At 40.9% G+C, this 21,053-nt stretch overlaps 1 protein-coding gene across 4 annotated transcripts in view; it reads right to left on the minus strand.

Annotated features, from left to right (window-relative positions):
- Positions 1–358: 358 nt before the first annotated feature.
- Positions 359–21,053, minus strand: part of LOC105680036 (protein dead ringer-like) — a 121,460-nt gene continuing 100,765 nt past the window's right edge. For all 4 annotated transcript variants that reach the window (XM_067353971.1, XM_067353969.1, XM_012380453.2 and 1 more), the window contains 5 exons: positions 10,003–10,186; positions 4,914–5,242; positions 2,353–2,647; positions 2,089–2,276; positions 359–1,846 (listed from right to left, as the gene is read on the minus strand). In XM_067353971.1, coding sequence (XP_067210072.1) covers positions 1,704–1,846; positions 2,089–2,276; positions 2,353–2,647; positions 4,914–5,242; positions 10,003–10,186 — 1,139 coding nt within the window. In that variant the 3' untranslated portion in view covers positions 359–1,703. The remainder of the gene's footprint in view (positions 1,847–2,088; positions 2,277–2,352; positions 2,648–4,913; positions 5,243–10,002; positions 10,187–21,053) is intronic.

Below are 21,053 nucleotides of genomic sequence, written 5' to 3' on the forward strand. Positions count from 1 at the left end.
AATAGATCTTTCGAAATCTTAAAATAATTCATTATTAAATAAAGTCTAACTTAATATCAATAATTACCACAATTTTTAAGAAATTGACAAAAATCCTTTAATTTTATCAAATTTTTAAAAAAATTAATCGGAACTTTTACACCACGTCTTTGTCAGTTAAAAATAAATAATCGCATTCAATATCAATTCCGATTGCACATACTCCAATGATAGAAATGTTTTACCGTGAGATGAATATTATGTACACGTAATCTAAACATATCTAAATGTGGAGATAGATGCTCATTTTTATATTTTAAATATATCTCAGACAACAAACACGAATCTACAAAATATTTACCCAAAGCAATTGAATAAGTTTAGTTTTTTTTTTTTTTTTTTTTTTTTTTTTTTTTGAGGTCTTTTAGAATTTTAATTTGTTGCCTGGAATGCATTTATCAGAGAGAAAAACAAAATTCCGTCCAAAAAAACAAAACGTCCACCCAAAAGTTTGTCAAAAAGAATAATGCCAAAAGCTTCTTAATAATATGTGAAGTTATACACGATTGTCTCAAACCACGTAACAAACATCTTTATAGTATTAATTGATTATGTCACTTACCAAAACGTTTAACCACATACAAATACACATACTCATTACCATTACCATAATGCTCATTATCATTTCGTGTCTAATATCACATTATATTGGAAACTTACTATTTAAATAATCTATAAACAAGAATCTCACTTTGGTAAAATCTCACTAAGTTTTTAATAAGTTCGCGACTGGCAGATTTCGACTTTTTGCAAGAAAACTTTTATTTGCTCAAAGTATAAAAATTATGTTGAAAAATTATTTACAATATTATATTCACTTTCAATATTAATTATTACTTACAACTAAACTAAGAATTAAAAAACTAAAACTAAAAATGTTTTGTTAAATTTTAATTAAATGAGATCTGATATCTAATTTACACCTTATTGTTTGTCTAAAACACAATTGAAATTAATGGGCAAATAAGACATTTTTTTTTTTTTTACGAAATTACACCTCTCAAAATAGATTCAAAAGATAGACATCTTGCGTCGCGAACGTATTAAATTGCGTGTTCAATAAAAAATCTAAAGAAATCTAGAAATGATTTACAACTTTACAATAACAATAGGAGTATATGCAATACAGTTCACAGTATATTTCGTTTGTAAATTAGAAACATTAATAATATGGCAAAATTTTCTTAAACTTTTTCTTAAGTTTCTACATGGAAATATGTTTACTATTTACAAGATTATGGAACTATTTGGTTCCGATCAGAACGATTTCACTCTTTGTGATCCTGTTATATGGACATCCATATAATAAAAATGAAAAGAATATTCAAATAATAGCTAAAAAAAGGTTTATCTGATAAGCACGCAAAAAGTTAAGTAAATTATTTATTATTGTTTGATTGGACAAAATTGAAGATTAATTCCGAAAGCCAAAAAAGATCTATAATATCTCTAAAAGACTGAAATCGTGATCGAAAACATGTTTTCTCCGAAATCGTATTCCATAAAAATTCGCAGTGATAAACTTCTTTTATTGGGCATTATGAATTTAAGTAGTCGATTCGATAACTATAGAAACGCTGGAACATTTTCTCAATTCTTTTATGTATGGTGTAAGCAAAACTCTATTGATTGATTTATTATATATAAAAGCGTCTTTGATGCATTCACGTGGCACTATTTCGCGACGCTTTATTATTAGGGCTCGACTGAGTGCTATTGTTGGAATCATCATCTTTAGCTGGTAAGATACCTTCATATAAAATACCATCAATGCGCATACTAACTTCCAGTTGTTTTTTTCCATCTTCTGTAAGAAAAGAAAGAGGAAAAAGATTACTTATAAGAACACTTAGAGAGTTTGTTATTTAATTTTTTTGAAATATTGATGATTTCCTAAATTGTGATCAATTTACTGTTTTTGAAAAAAAAGAACTTCCATTTTATTGTAATATCTGCGACGATAAATTTGATGCATCAATTATACACCAAATTTTATAGTAAATATATCAAAAGGTGGGTAAACATATCGTAAAATCAAATTCAACTTACCTGCAACGCTGATCACTTGTGTAATGCGCATGCTGCTGTTTTTCTCAGCAGGACTCTGAGATGTATCATCAGAATAGTGTCCTCTTTTAAAAGAACAAGGTGAAAACTCTTCATGGTCTCTCTTTACACCACGGCTTGCCAATGGCGGAGTTCCGGATCCGACAGTCGGAGAACCTACCATATCGGGTCTAAATCCGAAAATATTTTTGATGAGATTCAAATAATCTCTATCTATTAAGTGTGAAAGACCTAGTTTCTACTCACCCGCGTTGTGATGCATTTGCAAGATCTAAAGCTTCTCTCTGTGGCTCTGGGCTATTTGATGGCACTAATGGCGACTGAGCTGCCGGTGGAGACAATGATGGATTCATATCTGCGTAATATCTATTTTTTGGATGGTACAATAAATTTGTAAATCTAGTGATTTCGAGTGAGCTCATTGGTCCATCCGGTGTTGTTGGCGACGGTGTCGATGTGTTATTTTGCTGATGGACCATCGAATTATTGACGACATTTCTGCTCACTTCTCTATTCAGCACCTTTAGTATATAATCTGGAACTATTTAGAATTGCAGAATGTTAATTCAATAACAATAATGGAGTTTTGAAGCAGTTTTTTTTCTGAATATTTTTCAAAACATTATCTTACAACAGATTGTGAATAATTATCGAGAAAATATTTAAAAAGAATTTGAAAAAATATTTTTACATGTGGGATAGATAAATGCAATATAATCCTAATAATTATTTTTTATAGTTTTATCTTTTAGAGGGACCCTTGATAATTATTTTGAGATAAGGAATAGATAACTGAAAAATTTTTTATATCGATTCCATAGAAGTTAAAACACTATCTAAAATGATAATAAAATCTAATAAAAAATAAATTAGATAAATAAAACTTGAAAGTTTCACGTTAAGTTTTTAGGAACAGGTGATGTGGTTTATATTCAATCGATTAAACAGCACATCTTACTGTTTCACGAAAAATCTCTCTTCTACTTTTGACCAGCATCGAATTTTGGTGTTATTCTGAAATAGTCTATAAATATCTTACAAAATAACGACTAATATTGAATATCGCAGACATCTCTCTTAACTGACAGCATAATAGCATCTGCTAAATTAAAGCAGCGACGCTTCGCTTATTGGCATCGCTCCATCAGACATCTGTACGAGCTATAAAAACGATCAAGAACTTGTTTGTCGAAACCCATATTTCGTACTAAGCTCAAGATTCAATGGAACATTCCTTCAGATGAAGAAATTGTGAGTAATATCGGAAGGACGCAGTTTAAAAAGACCGGGATTGACAGAATGCTTCTGTTTTTTCCACTGAAGCGACTACCGTTCTGAGAACGAGTATGATTTAATATAATACGCCAAAATTTGAACAGAAAAGTATAAGAAACATATATATAAATAGACTATATGATTCAGAAATCATGCTCAAAAATAATAACATTTTCGCCTCGAACGGTTTACTCGCGTTGCCGAAACTCTCGGTTTTTCGCGGAGACTCGCTTGTCTGAATCTTCCTCTTCGTCTCGCGGCTCGCGACTCAGTCTCTTGAGGTTCCTCTTTTTAGATTTTCTAATTGTGACAATTTCCACGAACTCCCTGACTTTTCCTCTTTCACACCGCTTTTAATCATTCTCTCCCATTCATTCTAATCTCCTGCTCGTCTCTTACGTTCGCTCTCCTTCTCGCTCATACTCTCGCTCGCTTTCTCGCATTCATTCTCGTTCTCACTCACTCTCACATTTGCTTCTATCAGAATTATTCCGATACTTGTCAATGATCTTGTTAAAATGAGTTTCTGGTTCCCGAGAATGCGTTATTATATCAACACACGATCTGTATTTGATATCCATTGATTGATATCCATTTCGCGACATTCCGTTCTCTAGATATCGACACTACAGTTATTTGCACAACAACAAATACAATATCACGGAGTATTTGGAGTATTTGATCGTCGCCGAGCAATCGAACAAAAATACGATCGCGACGTTACCCAGATCGTTGTCGGGCGTAGCGGCGAGAAGGTGGAAAGAGAGACGGAAAGGGTAGGGAAATAGGAATGCTCGTTAGCGAGAGTCATCCGTTAACGCCTGTCTTCCGGAGGATCGTACAATCAATTACGCCTCCTTCGCTCTCTCGCATCATCATCTCCGAGGAGGCCCAAAGCACTACCTACCGATTTAAAATAAACCCGTGTGCTCTACCTTCTCCCATTCCCTTTCTCAACTTTTTCATTTCCTATCCTGGTATTCCTTCCCTCGGTATCTTTTCATCTTTTCATTTCTGCTCTTATTTATATTATTTTCTTATTTTTCCGTTTCTCACGTTGTAGATTATGTTTTTTTCATTTACGTCTGTCGTACGCAATTGGTGATATTCTTTTACATTAATGCGGTAGGAAAAAATCGTATTGCAATTACACTAATTGAGACATTGGATTTTAAGGAGGCAATCTATTTGGAAATGCTTATGAAGAAGCGTTTTTCTTCTTGAAATTTTTGAGAATAAATTTATGAGGGATCGAAATAAAAAAATGTATTCAACGGTAGTTCAGCGTGATATTGCACGCTCTTTAAAATACTGATATAATTAGCTGTTTTCTAGCAAGATAGCGGCAATAAGATATTTTTTGCAGAAAATCTACGAGATGGTGCTATATATGAATTTCGCTGATTTAACGCGATCTTTAAATGTTTCAAAATGACGAGCTAAATACTGCCCTCCTTAATCTTTCTATTTTTAATGAGAAAAATTTCTATATGCAAAGTTATTTCATGAAAACAAAAAAAAGGAGAACTTACCATTAGCCAGATTTTGTGGTATAGGAGGAGGAATATGCGGAACGTGTGAATTTCCGTTTGCCATTAGTGGTCCATGATGCTGCGATCCACTCGCTGCCGCTACTGCCGCCATTTGCTGAAGAGTTATCGGCACCGGTGGCAACGCCGACAACGAATTCGATGTCAGTGAAGTGTTTATACTTCGTTGGACCATATTTTCAGCAGGATAATTACCATAATTATTGGTCCTGCGACTCTCGCGGCGATTCGTCTCGATTGCTTGCATAAGTTGATCCTGGGTCGACAGAGCTTCCATTTTGCTTTCGTAAGGATACAGATACTTCATGTACCTATCGGCAAAAAAATATACAATATTTAACAAAAACATTTAATTAGTGCAATACGATTATAAGTGTTATTCATTATAAGCATATTACGGGAGTGTCAAGTACGCGCGCGCGCGCGCGCGCGCGCGCGTGTGTGTGTGTGTGTGTGTGTGTGTCATAATATCAATTGTACGTTTGCGGTATCACAAATTTTTTAAATTCAGATCTAATAAAGTAAATTATTTAACTCAAAATAACAAAAAAGTCATAATTATACATCGTTTTATTATGTTACTATTTGTCTGCGAATTAATTTGAACAACAACGTGCATTCAAAAATTGACATACAGACATTTTTTCGCTAGTGACTGGCCATTTTGCAGTCTCACCGTTTTACAAGGCGATTCTATTATGGACGAAATGACTTGTCCCGTTCATAAATCTTTACAAATATGTGAAATATATAAGAATCCACTTTGTACAATGGCTTGCAAAAGCGGGAATGCTTTCAGCAAAGGAGGAAAGAGATTTGTGCATATATTTCAGGATCGGCAGTCGATTTTCGTCCTTTTGAAATCGAGTTAAATCAATCATTTTCAGAAAATAGCTTTAGCCATTCTAAAATACAATGGAATTTTTGATAAATTATAAAATAAAGTAATTTGAACAATGGGCATTCAAAAATGGACACATAGACATTTTTTCGTTAGATACTAAGTGAACTCCAGGCTCAGGTCATCGTTTTACAAAGCGGCGAAACGTTGACCAAATGCGGAGGTGTCGACAACACATGCCGGCACCTCCGTGTAAGAAATATAAAAAAATCCATTTTTTACAATGGTTTGTAAAATAATTTTTAGCTTTACAAAGGAGAAATCAATAAAGGTAATTTGCAGAGAGATCGCATGCTGTGATATACTATGATCTGCTGTCGATGCTAGGGTTGTTGTCTATTAAAGCCCACTAAGGTTGGACCAAATAGACCATGCTAATCCTCGGATCGAATATAGTAAATTCCTGTCATGCTAAAATATTAATGGTTTGCAGATAAATTATATATGTCGCTACCTAAAAAAGGACCTCAAGGTTGTCCTTAGAAAAGCGAACAAAATTGGGTGGATAATGTAGAAATACAAAGGCAAAATAATAAATTAAACAATAAACGAAAAGAGAATCTCATTCTTTGGATCAGCAACACGGTTAGAAAATACATAGGTGAACGGTTTTTGGATCAAAGAATTCCTGTAGTTTCGCGCAGGTATCGCTGGAAAACTAATCCAAATCCTAAATCAACACGGAAAAAAAGAATTTGCTGCCACAGCAAATTTTATGCTGTTAATTATTATATAGTAAAGATATTTGTTACGGATGCTAATTTTATTTGTTGCAAATAATTTTGCCAAATCTATCGCAAATTTTATCGCTATTATAAAAATTGATTTTTATTTTGCCATTAAAATTTGCATTGGCAGCAACAATTTTGCTGCATTAGCAAAGTACATTTGTTAGAAATAAATTATTTTGTTGTAACAGCAAATTAATGTGTCTTTACGAAAAAACGTACTCAACAAAATTCATCTATTCTACGAACAAAATAGATTTTGTTGATATGTCGAATAATTTGTAAAATTAGTTATGGTAGCAAAGTTTTTGTCGGCATCACATCTAATATACAATAGCAATGACGATTTTGTTGCAAAATTCTTTTCTTTTTTGCGTGAATTGGACATTTTCTGAAAATACCTTTAATCATTCTAAAATATTAACAATAGAATTTTAATATTTTAAATCACCATGTGGATGTAAACGCTCCATTTAGGATTTAGTTAGATCCTTTTACTTTTTAACTATCTCTACGTGAATATCACGTAGATATCACGTAGAAATATTCACGTGAAAATCACGTAGAGATAGGTGAAAAAGGTACAAGATAAGTAAAAAAAGAATTCTCAACAAAATGATTTATGAAAGACCTTCCAATAATCGATTTTGCCTTAGCACAAATCAGGGGTGTTCAATCAATCGATCTACCGACCGATCGCAACATGCTTTTTTTCACATTTTAACTTTTTTGTATTTTCACATTTTAATTTTGTATTTTCCCCCGTACATGAGTAGATCGCGTTGCTAAAAAAAGTAGCTCGCATGTACAAAAAGATTGAACAACACTAGCATAAATCGTTTAGAAAATAAATTGTATTTTTGCAGCAGAGTGTGCAAATCATAAGAGAAAAACCAAAATTTACTGTGTAATTGAAAAAGTGTGATTGTACATCTCAAACCAAGTCAAAATAATAAATTCTTTTCGTTAAAAATTTTAATTTCGAGAAAATCGACTTCGAAGATTGGAAAATTAATAATATATTTACGTTCTTTTAAGCTTGACTTTCAAGCATTGGCCTATTTTGCGTACACGCTGGGATTTTATTATTCAATGTTTATAAACATCGCGAAATTATCGTTTCCGAGTCCATTTCAAATTTATTTGCCTCTACAATTTAACATGATGAAGATGATATCTAATGCCCAAGAGATAGAAACAGACAGTTAGATTATGATTTCGGTTAATCGATGTAGACAGATAAATCTTATCGTGAACACATTTCGTTTGGGTCGAACTTTATTCTCATATATTTTCTCTTATATCTCACGCACGCACAACATATCGCCGAGGAAAGATAGCCGGTTGGCGGAATGATGGATGCGCCACCGCGATGGAGCGACGCGACGTCGTTCTGTCGCGCACAAAGCATTGCGCGGAGTTATTTTCACGAACACCCCTAGCATCGCGCCCATGTAATTCATATTAGCCCGCACTACTTATAATGTGTCGGCGTTCCCCCAACTCTCCTCTCCCACCGTCATTTTCGCGTCTTTCTCCTTTCCATTTCCGTGCGACTTCCTCCGTTGCTGTTCAACCACGAGTGCGGGATGCCTCGCGTCGCCGTCTCCCCCGAATCACGTCGACGAATCTCTATTTAGAGACGTTCGTCTTCTCTCGTCTTACTCAGACGAGCGGGGGAGATGGAAGGGAGGTGGAAGACGAGACACCGCGAACGGCAGATAAATCTTCGTCGTCGCGCTGGATATGCTTGGTATTATATAAACGAATATATATCGTGCCGGCGGTACTCCAGGTTGTCACAACCCACCATGAGGTGTTCTCTACTCGTGGAGGATCTACGGACGCGCGGGGGATCGACGCGAAGACGACGCGTCGACTAAGACGATGCACCTGTACGTCACGCCTCCAACTCGTCACCTATGTTGTTTTATCTTTCCACCAGTACTAATAACGCGCGCTTTGCGAGACCGCGATATATTTGCATGCTCAACTACGAACTCTGTTGAACCTCATTAGCTAGTATATCAAACATCGATAATGATTTTTATCAACGGTATTTAAAGTATCCGATATGTCTTCCGCATATATTGTTGTTTTCATATACATTTAATCCGGCATTCTTTTCTTTGTCATATTCATTATCGTGTATTATAACCAGATTAGATTATTTTAAAAACTTTTATCAAACTTTTTGTATATATTATTGTCAAAAATCTTCAAAGATATCTCGTAAATCACATGCAATGTTTCAAACAGACTGTCGGTGGAGTTCCGAAAGAGTCAACCCTCCGATTTTGCTGCCGTTTGATATACTACTGTATTTTGGTGCGCTGATTACGAATATGATAATGAAAATTACCGACACGGTCATTTTCAAGGTCAAAACTTAAAAAAACTCAAAAATTATCGTTTTTTAAACATTATTTTGATAAATATTGATGTAACAAAGAAATGTTTCAAATAAAGGTTGTAACTCTTGAAAATCATTTATGTCCTATGCATTTTTTGCATAGAACCAATATTTTTCGAAAAAAAATGAGATAATAGAAAAGACACTTCTACTGCATCCACGCATATACTTTATAACGCGAAGTGAGGTTCTATATGAGTTTGCAATTTTCCACGTAAAGCTAGGTTTCAACCCAAACTCATGTTTAGGTTTTTTATGGTGCAGCTCCCCGCAGAAGGGCGAACCACAAGCCTCTACGCATACACTTTTCCACGCAAAGCGAGATTCCACCTGGGTTTGCATGAAACTTTCCACGCAAAGCGAAATTCCAACCAAAATCTATGTGTATAGTTTTTTAATGGTGAAGTCTCCCCCGCAGGGGGCGAAACACACTGCATAGTGCGGGGAAAGTGTCTTTCCTATTATCTCATTTTCTTCAAAAAATATTGGTTCTATGCAAAAAATGCATAGGACATAAATAATGTATTTTTTCAACTTTTATTTAAAACATTTCTTTGTTACATCAATATTTATCAAGATAATGTTCAAAGAAACGATAATTTTTTAGTTTTTTAAAGTAGTTTTGACTTTGAAAATAACCTTGTCGGCAATTTTCATGATCATATTTGTAATCAGCGCACTAAAATACAGTAGTATACCAATCGACAGCAAAATTGGAGTGTTAACTCTTTCGGAACTTTATCGCAGATTGTTGAAAAATATAATAACCAGATAACATTGAACAATGCAAGTGCACGTAAATAATCGATTTCTAGTAAGTGTATATTTCATACAGTGCGCATGGTTTTATCGACGATCTACGGCGAAAGGCGCGCATAAAAGCGTCACGACACGCTCTTAGTCATCGCCGCAGATTTCACGCTCGGATGAATCTTCGTCAGCTAAAACTTATTGTATGCGAATTGCGCGGCGGATCTGGGCACAGGTGAGACCGGAGTCCCGGATGAGAAACTTCACGATACAACTTACTGAGTTCGTAGAGTGAACGCGGCGGAAGTGATGCTAGCAGGCAGCCGGAGTCCCTTGATGATTTCCTGCCACAGTTTCTTGTTTATTACCTCGACGAGTCCACCTCGCGCGACCACTAAATTGTAAAGCTCAAAGAGATCCAGCACGGATTTCGCCATGATAGGCAGCCGATTGATAGGTGTTCCTGTAAAATAAGGATGATTCACAATTAGATGTTTTAGCATACGGAAACAACATTATTATCATTTTTTTTGAAAAGACTTTAAATATATAAAGAAGTAAACAAGTTATAAAATTTATCAGACACATGTATCCTAATTATTTAATATTTTTCAATAATCTTTTTTTTATGCTTGAATGACAAATAATAATATAATTTTCTAGTCGATTGATAATATTAAAAAATAAAGAAAATAATAAAAAATTTTAATAAAGGGAGATTTCTCGAGAAGAATTCGAGGCGTCGCAAGATCAATATATAAATAACGCAGAGAAAATCATAAATGATAAAGCGTGTTATCACTCCTCATTTATTGTGTAATCAACCGAGACTGATTTTGCGATCGTCTTGAGGCACGGTTAGCGTAACACCGTGTAATTTTACGAGGTTTGTCCAAGGATATCCAGAGCGTGGGGCGTTAACAAGAGCAATAACGAATTCGCAACGATCACGCGAGTGGCGCAGTCTCTTTTACGATCTTCCTTAGGGTGATTCGCGCTGCTATAACAAATAAAGAGAAAGGAAGGAAGAGCGTGCGGCGGATTAAGGGTAGAGAACGAATGCGCAGAATGAAAAATCGCGGCAAGGCGCATCGACGTAGTCGCATTATCACACTTGTTATTGAGAATTATTGATCGCAAGCCTTTTATAAGCTCTCGCATGACCTTTGCGTTATATTAACACACCGAATAATGCAAATACCAATCGTAGCTAATTCTGACAAACGTTCACAACAAATTCTGCTTTCGATAATATCTGTCCGATGTGCCAAAGTTTATTACGCATTGAAAATTAATTATGCTCTTTTGAAAGAGAAAGGTGCGCTTTTACGGAATACGGCTGAAGCATTTATGGGATTTAATCCGTTCGGCATTATGTGAAACGCCACACTTAAAAGCAGGTATTGTAAGAATATAGATAGAGCTGTAAAGCTTGTTTAGATATTTGGTCGACATAATTGCAAATAGTGAAGCTGTCGTGAAGCAGCAAGCCAAGTACTAAGGGGAAGCATCCTGAGTTCAGAACCCGGTCGGCTCCTTTTGTCGACAGTTTTTCGACGATTACAATATGGGAAAAAGCAGGTAGGAAATATTTGTCAATACTTTGGAGTAACATTCAAAACAGATATACAAAAGAAATCCTCCGGTTAATTCGCATTACCGTTGTCCACTGTGGAAGCCAAGTCATCGAATTTTACGAGGCTGCCCGAGCTAAGAGTTAACGGGGTGTTAACAAGAGCAGCAATACTCTCGCGACTGTCGTGCGCTTAGACTACGTAAATGGGCCTTTACGAGCTTTCGAGTTGGCGTAATCAGAGGTTTTAGAGTCGTGCATAAATACGGGAGCAACGTGTTCAGGATGGGCGAGCGATTGAAAGACTTTTGCGTAGCAGAACCAAGGTGACACCCTAAGTATTCAAAGGGGAAGCTATCGTGCGTGACGCTTTATCGCGCCGAAGATAAAGAGAGATTTGCATAATGTCCGCCGGGTTTCTCAGCTCCTGATATTATCGGTATTTTAATTCGACTTTTATATTTCGTTGTGCGGCTTTTAAAAAATTTCCCGACAACGCGTTCGGCCACCGCGCGGTGGCCGCTGCTCTCCACGCAGCTCGATGAATTTTACGAGTTTGTCCAGAGGTTCGAGTTAACGGGCCGTTAACAAGGGCAATACTCGCGACTATCGCGCGTGCGGAGGCCCGCTTTGCGGCTCTTTACGAGCTCGCGAACGATTCCGTACAAGACGCCTCGGTGCACGAGAGGGCAGGAACGCGTTACAGCGCGAACACGGACGGGCGTAGACACGGACAATGAGAAGGAGAAGCGCGCGTTCCGCGGCGCGGCGCCGTACAGCGTGCCATATCGCAGGATCGTTTATCCGCCATCGAGGACGATGAAGGGGACTGCCGCCATTCCTGACCGACGAGAAGGAGGCAATAAAACCGCGCAGCTCGAGGTAGGGGAACCGGCAATTTCGGGCTATCGAGCGTGCTCCCTTCAGGTTTATTATTGGCCCTGTAATTATTGTTGATATACGCGCAACCCGGCAACCCGCTTAATGTTCCTATGTAGGGCGCGGCGATAAAAGCTGCACAAAATGGCGACCGATCGCCGTTCCCTCTCATCCCTTAATGTTCTGCGAGACTTCGCGGTGAAGGCGCAATCGATGGGAGCCGCGATGCGCCTCGGGCGTATCGACAAACGTTTTACTCGCTGTGGAAGTCGGAATACCTCGCGGAATTTTTACAATGATGTGTCTCACATTCGGATAAGCCTGTCGAGCTCTCAAACTTAATTAACACTTCTAGGTCTTCTTGACGTCAAGATATAGAACTTTTTTAATGGATAAGTAAAATAGAAAAAGAAATAAAAAAATGTACATGTCAAAATTACTTTGTCTTGCTCTGCAGACTTACATCCCCCTACAAAATCACAGGTGAAAGTTGCAAATGTTTTTGCAAAACTTAAGCTTGTTTTCTTTATACGCGATACTCCTTTATACATAATTGAGAGAAACGAAAGAGCAAAGAGGACAATAAAAGAAACAGCGGGAGTGAATTCGCAAGAGGAAGATAAAAGAACGAGAGAAAGAGTCAAAGGAGAATAAGAGAAAGAAAGAAAAGACGGACAAAGAGATAGATAGAGAAAGAGAGAGAGAGAGAGAGAGAGAGAGAGAGAGAGAGAGAGAAAGAGAAAGAGAGAAGGGAGTGAACGTTTCAGGATGCGATTACGACTTTTCTTGGTAGGGCGTCCAATCAGCAGTTATTTTTATAACGGCCGCCGTCGCGCCGTGCCGCGTCGTGCCGCGGCTCTCGTCCGAGTAGTGGCGAAGAGTAATACCGCGACGAGCACAACAGTGGCCATCACATGCTGCCTTCAACGAGTCAAAGTAGCCATTCGCCCGGCGTGCAAGTATTATGTACTATCGTCGCACATAATTCCGCGCGCGATTGCCCGCGAAAAAGGTGTGCGCGAGAATTTGCGGTGAAAAGCACGCGCGCACGCCATCCGATCGAACCGCGTTTGTTTCCCGCAAACGACGACACAACTCCGTCGCTCTTTTTCCAGCATTAAGATAAGATAAAATACGACAATGCAGAAAAAAAAAAAAAATTAAACAAACATTGCTCGAAGCTGCAGATTTGTGTTTAGCGGAAAATGCGAAGATGCGAAGAGCTTAAAGCCTCAGTAAAGCGAAAACGATTTTCTTAAATAATTACGCGCCATTTCGCTGCATTTCGTTGCGTTTCCCCGGCAAGAGGAGAGAGAAAATGATCGACCCGAGAGCGAAACGTGCGCGCGTCTCGGTGCCATATTCGCCGAGGCGAGCAGAGGGGGTAATTGGCATACGAAACAAAATGTTGCATTTTATGAGTTATTGCAAGGGGCGGATAGACGCGCGGCGCGGGGGCCGAGGGAGTGCCCGATCTAATAACGATCGGTTACGTCGGAGGCCTTTATTAACGCACGCACGCACGCACGCACGCACGCACGCACGCACGCACGCGCACACACACACACACACACACACACACACACACACACACACACACACACACGCACGAACACATATCGCGCGTCCCGCCGTTGCAGACTGGCTCCGCGCACTTAAAGGGGGTTTCGGACGCGCGAAACGGCTTTTCCCAGAATCTCGCGTGACGGCCCCGGAATCTATCGGATATAAGCCGCCGGTGGAATATACCCCTGCGAAATCGTGCGCCTCTTTTCCTTTTCCGCGTCTCCGCGTCGATTCTTTCCGTTTAAACAAGAAGGTTCAATCCTTCTCAGCGCGCGTCCTCGAATCGAGCTCACGTTGATAAAAAATCAATCGAAAACGAAGACAAACGGAAGAGGAATCGAGGAGTCAATACGCGGTCAATATATTTTATGCTCATTCGCAAATTGCAGAGTATAACCTGAAAAGATTTTTTTTTTAAATTTCTTGAAAGCTGATGCGTTACTCCTCAGCGCGTGCTTGACGAGCTAATTTGCGGCTTTGCGGTTTACGTTGCTGCGTAAAATCATACGTTGTCTCCTCGTCCTCTGACGTCTTGGTACGATCAAATAATAATTCTCTATTGCAATTCAGTATGGCAGAAATATCTTTCATAAAGATGCAGCAGTGCCGCGCACGTACACACCTCGTTTGCAGAAGAATGGAAGAATAAGAATCCTTCACGATGCAAAGATCGACAAACGAAACGATGAGTCCGGCGTGGGGAAGAGCGAGGGGGAGAGGAGGGAGAAACAGTTTTCTGAAGGCGAGAGAGAGAGTCTCGCGCGGGTTAACTTTGTTAGCGCTTGGCATTATCAGGCCGGCAAAAGAGATTGGCATTGCGAGGAACTGTCGGGAGGGGGTGGAGTTTCATATGAAATACACGTGACATTTACTGCCTTCACCGGCTGGGCCCCTGCAAAGACGCAAACGCATTATAAATAGATCTTCTGTTCACCCCTCTCTCCCCCTTTTTCGTCTCCCTCTCGCTCTCGCCACCCTCCTTTTTTCTTCGCATTACTCGACTTCTCACTCCGGCTCTCCGGTCGAGAGGCTCGAAGATTAAGAAAGGTCCCGGGAGGAAAAGAGGGAGCCGCGCACGGTACCGCCGCAACCGCCGCATAGACGGCTACAATCTGGTTTATAATCTTGTTAGGATTTCGCGGAAATATTGGCGTAATTTACGATCCGTCTTAAGCGAAGTTAACTGTCGGAGAGTGCCGCAATGGAACCACGAAGGCGTACGAAGGGTTGTGTCCGACGGCTGCGCTTTTGTAGCAACGTGCTCATGTTGTCCCTCTGTTGCACACTGTTTTTCCCGCCCGCCTTTCGCCCCCTCATTCCACGGTCGTCCTTCTAGTCGTGCATTCTCTCTTTTCCGATCATCCGTCCCTAGAAGTACTCGCGAGTGTCGCGCAAGCTGGTGGTCTCGCTCTATGCATTCGAGATCCTTGGGCGTGTCACGATTCGAGCGTGTGCGCACGGCTGTCATCGGCTCGACGCGAGTACAAAAAAAAATGCACACAAACAAATTGCGAGCTATTGATGATCGAGCTTCACGGATACGCCTTATAGATTGTTGCGGGTGACGCCGTTCTTTACGCATTAGAAATACGATATATCATACGATCAGCGTCGAACGCGGCACCATCGGTGGCAGGCTCCGCTATCGAGGCATCGAAATCTCTACAAGGAGATCCCCGTTAACGACCCCGAGAAGCCACTTGTTGCTCCGCGATCAAATAATTGTATGTCCGTCGGCCGGAGAATGGCATCCCTAGGGCGCGTCGGCTAAGTTACGGGCGTGGAGTAAAATAGACGATCGCTTCGTGGGTGGTGGTGTCGCTAACGATGCTCTCCCAGTGTCTTCCGTGCCAGCCACATAATCGAAAAAAGTAAGACGGATCGAACAATGGATATAGCAAGGTCAGTAAGATTATTCGTTGCAGGTGTGTTTAAAAGGACACAAGGAAGCGGATATAAACCTGACAAAATTGACGTGATTTATGACCTTTTATGACATGCAGAAACAGCCACATTTGCAGAAAAAGAAAGAAGAAGACAATACATCATACAATCATACTTTCATTGTTTGGGACAAACAATGATCGTAGGTGGTGCGTGAGAATTTCGAGTTGCAAACAATTCCGAAACGCTTTGTTGTTGTATATTTTTTCTCCACCTGGCTCAGATTCGTGAACGACCTGGGTGGCCCCGCGAGAAACCAGCAACGCGAAGCGATCCGCGGTGTGTCGCAACAATAATAAAATCTTCAAATAATATCACAAGCGATAAAAAACGCGCGCTTGCTGCTTGCGGCGCGTCGGCTCTCTACGGCGTCTTTGATAGACTTTACGACAAAGTCTGATTTGCACGCTTGCCCCGCCGAGGTGCCATGTGTACGATTCGGTTGCTCAAACGAAGCCGACTTTTTTAAGCCGCGGGGATATAAACACGTTCAAACACGTTGTTCGACACAATGCTTTTTATAAAGAAGTAATATCGAACGATTCGCGTGCCAGATGTTTGCTCTCTCCTTTTGCCGTTCCGCACGCTTCAAAATCCGAGCACGATATTCGCACGTCTCGATACAATCGATCGGATTTCACAAACGCATTCACGCGCATAGAATTGTTCGGTCTACACGCCGCCAATTAGAGCTCAATGCATGCAATTGTCAGACGGATGTAAAGTATAGCAAATTCGCAAAAGATCCCGTCTTTTCGCGAAACATTTGTTCCACAATCGTGCTCGTTGTACGGGGCTGTTCCGACACGCTCTCGGCGAAGACGAAGAAGAAGACAGCGACGATGACGAGTCTGTCGTCGTTGCTTTGCCCGCGCATGGCTACTCCCACAGATACGCTTACGAGGGTTAAATGCGAGGGAAAAGTCGCCGGATTATTGCCGGGTACTTGCCAACAATGTGGCGAGGCTTTGATGTGACGTAAAATGGCACGTTAACCGGCGCGACGTATCTCTACAGCCGGTTGCACATACAGCTTTATTTCGACACGCGACGCAACGGAGAATGCGACGATCGCTCATTTTGTTTTATCGGAAAGTCGACTCGTTCGACAGAAGCGTCGCGCTGCGACCGCAGGCAGGGCGGAGGAAAACGCTTCGGAAGCCAAGTTGGCAAATTTGTCTCGTCAAAACTGCGTCAACTTCTCATCGAGAGGTCGCGTATAATGCGATAAATCAGCATAAAACGTCGCGCTGAATGACATCACGCCGATCGAGACACACGTCGCTCGTAAATTAAGATTAAGCAATTAAGGGGCTTGCACGTAGCGATCGCACGAAAAGCACGCACTCAATTCTATCGTAATAAAGAGTAAGATTGAACACTCGAGACGGAACGCCAGACGCGCTTCTCAGAATTCGAGTGTTCTCGGTGACAAGCGCGTATCGTAATAACGAGGAATCACGCTGGAGTGAACTGTCGTGCGATGGCAGTAAAAAACTTAACGACCCGACGATTCACGACGCATTATTATTCTCGTGATGTGCGTGTTTAGCGCGGAATAATTATCGAATCTTCCGCGAAAACGCGGCCGTCTCGCGCCGTTATTCTCGAGGGCGGCCGCTATAAAACGGTCATCCAAAGTGCGAGATCCGCGCGACGTTATTGTCCGATGCCAGATATAAATCAACCTATATCAGAGCCGACGAAAATAGCTTTCGATTCGTACTTGTCATTCTGCCAGAATAAAGGGTTTTACGTCCGTCACGACCCAAATCCCGACTTCCACGGCGCGCGGCTCGGCGCGACGTAGCCGCGCGCGGCTATTGCGACTTATTGCGAGATGCGAATTCGTCAGGGGTCGTAAACTCGCTGATACGCCTTTCGGCTTTAACGTTAATCGCATCGGGATAAATCGTCGTAAGCGGTAATGAAGTTTGTTCGTTGAGCGTCTTGGGTTACGCCTACACGCCGGACGCGTGTTCGAAAATGCATTCTGACGAATTTACGCGGTTTGGGAATGGCTGGATGGAAATTAGCTTATAAAAAGTCTGTATACAAGTCTGAGTTGCGGTTTCTCAACGTGAATAGCGAAAAATGTCTTTTTGCCCGCTTTATTGAACTAAAGATGCCTCGACTGTCCGTAACAAGTCACTTTCTGCGAACGTAAATTGTAAGAATCGTTCGCATACATTTTCTCGCTGCTGACGTCAAGATGACTGATACTGCAATTTCGTACCGAGTCTCGTAATTATACGAATTTTCGAATAAATTTCAGATAATTCTACGATAAACTTGTTCGTCGCAGCGATGAGCGAAAATTCCGTAAAAATGGCACTGTCACAAAACTCAAAAACGGTCACCTGGCCGTAGGCGGCGTCAAGCGAGTAGAATGCGGCTTTCTTTTGAGAAAAACGAAAGGACGGCCGATTCAAGGAATATCCAAAGCGTCATATGCGCATATTTCATAAAACTAAACAAGTTTTGAGGTTCCTTTCAATTTCAGAACCGAACAAGGAAGAGCCGTCCGATGATACACACGTGCAGAAGTATGGAGGAAGAGCGAACGCGAGAGAGATGGAGGGGAAGCAGAAGGGGGGAACGATATATCACGAACCCCCAGAGCGATCGGCGCTGTTGTGAAATATTAATAAGCAAATTAGTTCAGACTTAGTGCCCCGCCAATACCTAAACCGCCACGATGGAAATGGCCGTCGGCCGTCTATAACAGCCGTATTTTACTTCCCACGCCTCGGCATCGCACGTCGCCCGCAGAATGCGATATCCGCTCCTCGGCTTGTCCTTCTTCCGCTCGAATCATCTCGTCCTCCTTCAACCCGCGTTCGCTTTCAGCCAATATATCTCTCTTTCCATTTTATTGTGCATTACATCGCGTGCGGTTTTCATTACATCGCACATCCGTGAACACTGTTCACGAATAATGTTTATGATGCGGCTCATGTGCATTCGATAAGTCTAATAGGGTACACCCGCATGAATGTGCCGATCCCGTAAGAAGTCGTTACGTTCGCCGGTGCGTAAAAGCAAATGTATGCAAACTCGTCGAGACTCGCGTCGAATGTCAGCGAGTAAACAATGCTCGCTGGAATATTCGATGTTGGTAAAATTTGCATTCTTTTTGCTTTCAATAGATAGCGAAAAAGAATTACCCGCGTAAAATTATAATTCCTACAGAATATGTAATGGGAATTTCAATTTTTTCGATTCAGCGATAAGACCGAAACCGCGAAGATATCACTCATGCGATCTAATCAAGAGTGACTCGGTTAAACTTCAGCTATCACCGAGGTGCGCGCGCGCGCGCGTTGCCGGGCGCGAAAGATAGTGGAATCTCCATAAATCAATCTTTACGTTCTAGGGTAGACAATAATTCCAACTGCGAGCCGATGCCGACAGAAGCCACACGGACGGGGAAGTCGAAAGCTCGTGCCTGCCGACCGTCGGCAAACGAAGGCTGACTCTTGGGACAAGAATTCGACAATTACGTCACGAGAACGTAACGGATGATCGCGGGGAACGCTCGGCGTCGGGACGTCTAGAATGTGCGAACGTCATCCTGCTAAATGCTTTTCGTTCGACCGTACGCTTCGCTCGCTCGTTCATTCGGCCGTCCGCGTGTGCTCGCGTGCGCACTATCTATAGCGCTGAAACGTGCCGGAGCAGCCGGCGGCTCCCTCTCGGCTCTCCGGATGCTGGAAGCCATCCGGTCACCTGTCCGCTACTGGAAAATGTAGGTCGAACTCGCTCGCACGCGCGCGCGCTCGAACGAATAACTAATTGGACAGGTGTAACGTTCCCGCGTTACCAGCCATAACTGTCACGGAGAGACGCGCGCGTTAGAAATTCAATTATCCGCGACGATCAAAGGTCAAGTTGATTTGAGATATATATGCAAGATATCCGAGAGATTACTCACACTTCTCATTATTTATAGCGTCTTGCATCAATTGACTTTAATGTCTGGAGCTATGTTTGTGCGAAGCGGAGTACCGAGAGGCATCGACAGTCTCCGATTTTCCGACATCTCATCGTCATCGATAAGTATTATTTTTCACGTATATGTATATGAGACCGATATGTATTGTAAAGACCAATAAGAGATATGCTGAAAATATTGAAATTTTTTGGGGAGAGCAATTTATATAAAATTTTAGCTACCGGTTTCGAGATGCACGCTCTGTCAAGGCCCGTTTGGATACCAACGAATCCACATTATAATAATTAATGTCCGAGGAATTTCGGGTTTGCTGCACGAAAGCATCATTTTTGCGTAGCCTAGCTGCAATGCTGGAGGGCATCAATCAGCGCGCGGGGGCACATCATTATTCTGGGATTCCAAATAATTAGTGATGATTGTTCGCTTCTCTAGAGCGCTACGATTAAATTTATCACGAAACTTCTGCGAAGAATGAGGGTGACCCACATAGTATAAGCAACGACGTTTTGATAATTGAAGAGTACGTCAAAATGATCGCAGTTTTATCCTCATTCTTTTATACGCGCATCTTCTTTTACTTCTTTTTTAATTCACTGTTGCTGCACAATTATTAATACAAGATTATTTATATCTCTAATAATTTGACAGGTTAGAGAATTTTTATTAGAAATTTAGAGAATCATCTTTTACATGATAGTTAATTCGGCAAGAACATTTAATTATAATTTGCTGCACTTCCACGTGCAGCAAATGTAAAAAAATTATGGAATGGTATGACGAGTAATAGTTAATTAGTAGAACAGTTAAAATGCGTTTTGCGCAAGTGCTATTAAAAAAATAGCATTGGTAAGATAATAACTTGCCGCTGTCATCGGTTAAATAACGCGATAATCGCTTTCTGTTTCTGCACGTTCCTCGATTCGACTTCGCAACACACGACTTTTAATACCGGCGTTATATTATGCGATAAAAGTGCAGAGAAAATGCATGAATTTTTTCGATCGTCCGCTAAAATCTACCAATATTTCTTTTTCTTTACCGATCGTTCTTGCACAAAAGTGTGTATAAAGGAGCGTGCGGTGTATCCTCTAATCCGCAGTAATCCCGATTTAAGTCCCTTCCAAAGCAGCGGGTGGTCACGTGCGACCTCATCTAGGATCATCGGAGGCCCATCAAGGGGAAATCTCAAATATCCGCACCGGCTCTCTGTAGTGGCGCTTCGGAGAAAAGCACCCGGGCGAGGTTTACAACCGATCCGTCAGAAACGAAATCCATCACCCGCGGGAACAATGCCCGCCCTACGGCATTCGGCGGTGCGCCGGACTTTATTTCCTTTTATGGAGGTATTCGAGGCCGAGAGTGTTTATGAACAGGACGGATTGACTCTCTTCTCCAGCCTCTCTCCTTCCACCC

Source organism: Linepithema humile, chromosome 1 (genome assembly GCF_040581485.1).
Source record: "Linepithema humile isolate Giens D197 chromosome 1, Lhum_UNIL_v1.0, whole genome shotgun sequence".
Classification (NCBI taxonomy): Eukaryota; Metazoa; Arthropoda; class Insecta; order Hymenoptera; family Formicidae; genus Linepithema; species Linepithema humile.